This window comes from Brassica oleracea, chromosome C1 (assembly GCF_000695525.1).
Source record: "Brassica oleracea var. oleracea cultivar TO1000 chromosome C1, BOL, whole genome shotgun sequence".
Classification (NCBI taxonomy): domain Eukaryota; kingdom Viridiplantae; phylum Streptophyta; class Magnoliopsida; order Brassicales; family Brassicaceae; genus Brassica; species Brassica oleracea.
In genome coordinates this window covers 41,442,308-41,450,143 of record NC_027748.1, presented here as the reverse complement: position 1 = coordinate 41,450,143, position 7,836 = coordinate 41,442,308, and the positions used below count along the sequence as shown (strand labels likewise).

The window sequence follows — 7,836 nt, the reverse complement described above, 5'->3', positions numbered from 1 at the left end:
TTAGTTATTATTTTATAGATGTTTAATTTAGTTTTTCATTTTTCAATTGTGTATTTACTTATTCTAATTTTTTTTTGTTTTTATATCAAATGATTATATTATGATAGATGTTTAATATAATATTTCTATTTATTATATTGTATATCTACTTATTATTTATTTTTCCTTATATTGTATATTTACTTATTATTGTTTAATACAATGTTTTTATTTCTTATATTGTTTATTTACTTATTATATATTTTTTCTTATATTGCAAATTTACTTTTTATTTTTTTCTATTTTTTAAATAATAATGCCACGTGTCATCTTTCGGGAGAATTTTTTTCGCTGATGTGGACGCTCTATGGAGCCTCAAAATGTTCCTTTTATTAGTATAGATTGTGATACGAGAAGTTTCGAGTTAAATATAGAATAATAAAAACTTATAATCAAAAACTTAAAATCTAGAGCTAAAACATAATATTAATTTTGAAATAATTAATTGTGCTCCCAAACCTGTGAGCTACTAAATAAAGCGAATATTTAATTTAAAATGAAAATTTGAAATCTCCCCCCATAAAAGTTTTAAACTCAAGTAGTAGTTGAAAACTTTAGAAAACACTTGCTAAACATATATAGATAACTAAAAGTGCAGTCAAACTTCCTTGAAGATGTATAACTTCTAATTGGTTAGACTGAGTTTTCAAATTTGATATTGCTCATAACCTTTTCAGTTTTTATATAGTTTTATATATACTAGTGTTAGTAAATTTAAAGAAGCAAATTCAACAACTTTGAAGCACCTAGATGACAAAACTTTTCAATAAAGAAGATGTCTACCCAACCAGGGCTCCTTATGGGGTATTCCGATAATGCATAAAGAGATAAACGTTTTATCCAATTATTTATCTACAGCTGTGAAGATAACAATACAGACTCTGTTTTTCAAACAAAATGCAAAAACTCAAGAAACAGAAACCAAAATTAAGAAAGACAGACAAAGATGCAACTCATTATAATTATAAACTAATTAAGTCTTAGGAAGATGAAGGGGATCGTCCACGCAAGAATATCCACGGTCCGGTTCCTGTTGCTATCCTGCACAATTTAATTTAACACGAGTCATGTGTCGTCTACTATAATGTGTGGATACATTTACTTCAGACCCAATAAAAATACCTGGCAATTCCAGTAACGGTTCGGAGACCCATATAGATCGTAAGGGCTATCCATATTCCTAGAAAACCATAGAACTTTGCCATGTATATTATTGCTGCAATGGTTATGGCCGCAACTCCTACCTGATTTATCATAATTAATTATCGAAAGAGTCAAATTTTAATTAAAACATGCGAAAAAGAAGAATCATTCTGAAAACTTATTAAGTAATGAATGAAAATGATGTATGTACCATGGAGTATGCCGTGTAAGCAAAATCAGATGCTCCAAAATTGACTCCGTCCAGCACAAAAGCAAGTGAGTTTATTGGCTGTGTTGCTGCTACAAACTGATGTCCCCCACACATATAATGTATAACCTCTTATTAGTCATTATTACTACTTATATCATCGTTAATTAATAATTCGAATTAAACCGGTAGGCCATCTGATTTCTATTTTTGTTTTTTTTTCTAGAAGAAATTTAAAATAGAAGAGAACTTTTTTCCAATGTGTTCTTCTAGTCTCTGTTTTCCCTCTAATCAATACATTTTCTCAACTAAAATATGATATATTTTTATAGTATTTATTAGTATTGCTTAATGGTATTATTAGTACCGGTATTCCAATGGCTATGAGGTGAATAACGGCAGCATCCTTGGAGAATACTCCAGCACCAAAGTATAGACCCAATCCAACAAAAACAGACAGTCCAAGTCCTAACACAAAACCCATCTGCATGTCCACAATTCATATGTTATAGTTACCAAAAATAATAATATTTGAGAAAAACATGTATCCCTAGGGATTAGCAGTGTTTCAGGAAAGAGGATATCGAGGCATAACCTGTAGAACACGCGATGTAGCAGCAGTCACTTTGTTGTAGTCTTTCTCCGCAAAGGAACAAGCCAGAATGGCCTGCAAGAAAGTAAAATGGAGTGATAAGCAACTTGATCAAACCAAATTATATATTAAATGCAAACATGATAAATTAAATGATAATAGATTATACTTGACCGGCAACGGCAAGACCATCGGCGAGGAGAGAAGTAGTTAACCAGACTTGTAAGCATATTTGAAAAGCAGCCATGGGTGTTGTTCCCAGACGAGCCATCACTGCTGCTGCTAATGTCTGACAAAACGTTACAGCTACGGTCCTCGCCAGCAATAATCCCCCTTTCATTTGTGTGTGCACAATATTACATCTTGTTAGAATGATATACATGAAAGAACGATGTTCTCACAATAATTTAGAATTTTTTTTGCAAAAAATAAACTTTGATTATTGTGAGAAAAACAACTTTAATAAATAATGAATATGTGTTCCTACCACTTTTAAGGAATTTTCCGAACTGTAATTCTCCGAAGTTTGGTGGCATCAAATTAACTTTACTCGCGAGGCGGATGAACAATATTAGAGTCATGAAGTACCTTCACAAAAAGAAACCTTGGTTTTATATCCTTTTGTTCTTTTATTTTAAAACTCCGACCAGAATCTAAAATCTAGAGTAACTCCCAAAAAAAAAAATGCGACTAGTGGGAGTCGATTCAAGCAAGTTTTGGGGTTTACTAGTTTTAATTTCACCTTTTTAAAAATATTTAATATTATAAATCAAACCCGGAATCAAGTTTCTGTTACAAGTCTAACTCGAACAAAAGCACCCAAATAAAAAAAAATTCCAATCTAGTTTCGGTTAATTTCACATTTTACGTGTGTGAAAAAAGTTTTGAGCGATCTCTTACTGAGAAATGACATGAGCAATGGCCGCACCGCTGACGCCAAGGTGAAGCACAAAGATGAAAATTGGGTCGAGAATGATATTGATAACATCTGCCACAACTGTTTCATGCATCACGATGATAAGTACTAGACTCATGAATGATGTCTAATATGTTATACTAAGATGATAAAATGTAACTTACCAGTAGCATATAGAGGAGTTTTGGTGTCCTTGAAGCCACGAAAAATGCCTTGCATTGAAAGTGATAGAAGCAATGCAGGAGAACCTAATGATCGTATGGTCAAGTACTTGTGCGCTGGTGATAACACTGCTGAATTCTGATCATCGATAGTCAACTCAAATTGGTCAAACATTTTGTCTATCCAATTTTATGTGCATGTCTATTTATTTTTATAATCTTATACCGGTTTCACTCCCATGACGCCTAGAAGCACCTTCGAGCTGAAAATCAAGGCAATGGCTTGCACAAGGCCTAGGATTAACCCTATGATCATGGCCGTTGATGCCGATTTGATATTCTTCTTTCCTTTCTTTTTTGCTTTGTTTCCGCTGCTTGGCTTTGTATCCGAAGCTAGTCACACAATAACGGAAAAAATTAGACCGTGACCAAAAAAAGGGAAAAAATTAGAAACCTTATCACTCTCTGTTCACGAAAGTAAGATTTTTTAAAGTGTTCACGCTTATTAAGAATTCAATAAATGTTTATAATTTAATTTTCTTTTACTTTATTATACACTTTCCAATAACTTTACACCAATAAAATATAATCAATTCAAATATTTTCATTTAGTGTTTCTTAAAATTATAAAAAAGTAACTTAAACATATATAAAATCTATCTTTGTGGAACAAGTAAAAAATCTAAAACATCTTACTTTCGGGAACGGATGGAGTATTACTATATCCACACAAAATTAAAGTCTCCTAAAATAAATTATATAGCACTATTTTCTATGAAGATAAATAGGATTCAAATATTGAATTTATTGAGGAACCTTGCATTTAACTTTCATTTGATGAATATGTAGAATGCGAGTTTAACTTCGCTTAGATATTGTGCTATATGATGATAATGCTAATGGGAAAATAGATTGTTAACCTTTTTAAAAACATTTTTTAGTTTTTCAAAAGTGTTTTAAAGAAGTGTAAACCAAAAGAAAAAAAAAAGTGTGAACCAAAAGGTGTAAACATAAAGGTCAAGCACAAACCGAAATATACGCTAACAAAAAATCTACACCCTTATAATTTTAGAAATGGTATAATTTGGCCATATTGGAGAATTTACCTGGCGTTTGCTGCGGCTGGCTCGTGTTGTTACTTGCCGGTGACACAACACCTTTTTCCAAGGAATCTTGAACAGCTGAAGTATTTGCATGAGCAATGGCTTTGTTTGCTTCGTCTTCTTTCATCTTCTCCATCGTGTCTTCCTCAGCGACAAAGGAAGTTGTGACGCTCACAACTGGGAATATCGTGATTCTAGAAGCTTGATTGAATATCGCAATGGATACTCCAAGCGCTGCTAGCTCAACCGCTCCTAAACGTCCAATATAAGCGGTGTCGATCAGAGACGCTATTGGATCAGCAGCAAAAGCCAGAGCCGCCGGAAACGCCATGCTTAGTATCTCTCGCCCAATGGCATCCATACTGAATACATGTCTGCCATTATAGATATAAATAAACGTTATAGCTCATTCCCTTTTAATATTATTCTTCACCAGTTCATATCAACAACCTTACTTTAAATCTTTGAAGATAACAAGAAATGGGAACGGCTTGATCAAACTGGTTGGAACCGAAGTAAGATCACCAGCTTCCGTCATCGATCCTCTCCAAAGAAACGGTCACTGTGTTTAATTTGTCGTGTCTGAAAATATCATAAGTGTTTCGAAGAATCGAATAAGCAATGCGAACGTTTATACTAGTGACTTTGTACAAATGTATCTATTTATAGACACGTAATGAGCATGCATGTATTTAGTATTTAATTTGAAAAAGTGTTTTGATTTCTTTCTTCTGTTTTCTTTCTGTAGCAAAAGTTTCGTTGGAAAAAGTCTCCTTACCTAACGTGTTCATGCTCACTATTTACGTCCAAACTATATAGAGACAACAAATATTATTTTTATTCAAGGTAAAAATGTACAAAATCAACATCGTATTTAATAATTCTTATAGAAATTTTCGGATTGCCCTTCTTAAATATATCTTTCTATATTTATTATATGAAAGTATGGTCCTCATGAAATATAATTTGTGAAAGGATTATAATCACTTTTCATTGAAAGATTTCTTGCTTGTATTTATCATAGTAGGATAGAGTTTTGACTTCTCCCTTATCACCATTTAGTTTTGATGTATTTCACTAAAAGTGAACTAAATTTCACTAGTTGCCAAAAATATATATTTTTTTTGTTTAACCAGGTGTTAGTTTTGCGGTGCACCACCTAGGCCCGGTGCCAGCCTTTGTCTATACCTTTTTACGGGTCCTGGACACGCCTCGTCTTCCACGCGAGTCGAACAGCCGACCTCCCCTCCCCAAGGAGATAGTACCACTGGACTACGAGGTCCTGGGTGGTTGCCAAAAATATTGCTTTATCATTAAATAGCAATTAATAATCTGAGATTTTCCTTTTTTTTCTCGACGGTTAGAAAAAATTGCAAGTGTTTTTGTGTTTGTTAAAACAGTTTTTAATACTAGTATTAGTTAAAGGAATGCGATAGTCAAAGAAAATATAAAAGTTGGCGACACAGCCAACACAGGTGATTTGTATATAGTGCGTGTCGTGTATGTAATTGTTCCGTAAGATAAGGCCATCTTTCCCTAAGCATCCACGTCTATTTCGTTACCAACAATACCACTTCTCTCGTTCATTTTTTTTCTTCCAAATTGAAACATATGGTAATATAATTATTAATTATGATTGATTAAATTATCATTTTAATTAATTCATGAAGTAATTGGCTATTCGATTGGGTAATATGCGTCAATAATCAACTGTATGCATACATATTAATAGAAAAAAATAATAAATGAATTAAGTTTTGTTTACTTATACGCTTCTGCATTAACTGTTAATTAACACCATGCATTAACAAGTACTAAAGAAGAAGAAGAGTATATTAACGTCTAACATTGGGCATCGTATCGTGGTCATATGATTTACTAAATGATTTGAAGATGTCAACTAGATTATACTAAAAAATCTTTATACAAAATAAAAAGGAGAAAGTAGATATTGACAACCAACCGATTTTCTACCAGATGTATGAATTTATAAAATTAGCACATATTGTATATATAGTATATATTCTTTCTCAGAATCATAATCAACCATAACAAGACACATGAAAATGAGCTTATTATGTTGAAAAGTATACAATTTTGGGATAGGTAACATATATGCTATACTAAGAATCAATTAACGAACTTAACTATGAGATATATGGAGGAAAAATATCTTTACCCCAGTTACAAAAAAAATCTTTACCTGTATGAGTCAACGCTTGTTTAAGTAATCACGTACTTGAGATGAGTAGTGACACAAGTAAGTGTTCGGGAGAGTTTAAAGGGGACAATTACTAGGCGTGTGCCAGAAGTAGTACTTGGCTACAATTTAATAAGTGTATGCCAACACTTGGCTCCAATTTATACACAAATTCCATTCATATTCCCTTTCTCATTTTTGTTCATTTGTTCTCCACACTATGGTTTATTTATAAAGTAATGCAATCCTACTTTTTTTTTACTTTATGTATATTATTTTTTGTTAAAAGTTGGGTGATATATTACTACTTAATTTTGCAGCTTTTCAAGGCGTGTGTATAGCACATACCACATCAATATCCACAATTTCTTACAAGATACAAATTCATATAATAAGTTCGTAATTATATGCATGTAAATTTTCGGAATTGCTAATATTTGCACCGTTCTGACTACACGGGATATGATACAGTCCAAGCCTAACCAATATTTTTGCTGAAGTTTCGTCTCTTGTCCCCAATACCATTAAGATAAAGTTAAACCGATGCCATGATATTCAAATCATGTTCCATACTGATTTAGTTCTAAGCGTCATTGCTTTTAACCGTATCTTCAAATAATTAGCTGACAATTCATCGATTAATAGGTATGAATACGAAATATTCGATTTGAGTATGAAACCAAAACCATTTAGTGAACAGAAAACGTATGAGAGACGTGACGTAGTCGCTGAAGTCACAATCAACGAAACATTTTATGCAACAAGAGTGGGCTACGTAGGATTCCCAATTAAAATGCAACAAATGATCACTTAGTTTAACATTCATTTCTCTTTTCTTTCGCATTTGTTAATACTTAATACAGTTGTATATATATTTGGATTGTTATGCGCCCTCACCTTACCTAATATTTTTTCCAACACGATAACCATTGAAGTATATAAAGTTGATACCTCACGTTCCTTATCATCTACTATAAGCTGCCCTATGTTTAACCACTACAAGAAAACATATTTTTTACTAGGGCAGTATTCGTTGTAAATTCGTCGTAAACGGTGTGTTACGACGAATTAACGTCGAAAGACGTTTCGTTGTTAAACGTCCGTCGTAACGGAGGTTTCGTCGTAAACGACTCGTTACGTTTACGACGAAATATATTCCTCGTAAAGCGCATGGAAATGATTCGTCGTAAATGACACGTAAGCTTTCGTCGTAAAGCCCACGTAATTAAAACGATGTAAAGCACACGTAAATACATTCGTTGTAAATCACTCGTAAACATTTCGATGTAAAACCCTCGTAAATGTTTCGATGTTAATCACTCGTAAACATTCGATGTAAACTCCATGTAATGTTTACGAGGAGTTTACATCGTTTCTTATTATATTATTATTAATTAGTATATAATAAATTTTAATTTATATTTAATATTCAGAATTTAAAATAATTTAAATTTTAAAACGAAATATGAAATTG

The 7,836-nt window shown here is 32.5% G+C and overlaps 1 protein-coding gene across 3 annotated transcripts; it reads right to left on the bottom strand.

The window, feature by feature from the left end:
* Positions 1 to 876: 876 nt before the first annotated feature.
* LOC106293928 (MATE efflux family protein FRD3-like) lies at positions 877 to 6,544 on the bottom strand. Of its 3 annotated transcripts, none has more exons than XM_013729564.1 (13): positions 6,366 to 6,544; positions 4,618 to 4,744; positions 4,166 to 4,536; positions 3,286 to 3,452; positions 3,063 to 3,198; positions 2,883 to 2,979; positions 2,470 to 2,570; positions 2,152 to 2,315; positions 1,986 to 2,057; positions 1,758 to 1,874; positions 1,394 to 1,489; positions 1,162 to 1,283; positions 878 to 1,080 (listed from the first exon to the last, which is right to left on the bottom strand). In XM_013729564.1, exons 2-13 carry the CDS (start codon positions 4,698 to 4,700, stop codon positions 1,020 to 1,022), a joined length of 1,587 nt encoding a protein of 528 aa, XP_013585018.1. In that variant the 5' UTR covers positions 4,701 to 4,744; positions 6,366 to 6,544; the 3' UTR covers positions 878 to 1,019. The 3 variants fall into 3 exon arrangements, with proteins under 3 accessions (XP_013585032.1, XP_013585018.1, XP_013585026.1); XM_013729572.1 differs by having other exon boundaries at positions 4,618 to 4,724; XM_013729578.1 differs by lacking the exon at positions 6,366 to 6,544 and having other exon boundaries at positions 877 to 1,080; positions 4,613 to 4,702.
* Positions 6,545 to 7,836: the final 1,292 nt, after the last annotated feature.

Coding starts and splice junctions, on each gene's coding strand:
- LOC106293928 (XM_013729564.1), bottom strand. CDS start 4,700: ATGACGGAAGCTGGTGATCTTACTTCGGTTCCAACCAGTTTGATCAAG. Junction 2,571..2,882: donor ATTGCTCATGTCATTTCTCA/GTAAGAGATCGC, acceptor CTTTTTGTGAAG/GTACTTCATGACTCTAATAT. Junction 1,284..1,393: donor CTTACACGGCATACTCCATG/GTACATACATCA, acceptor ATGATAAATCAG/GTAGGAGTTGCGGCCATAAC.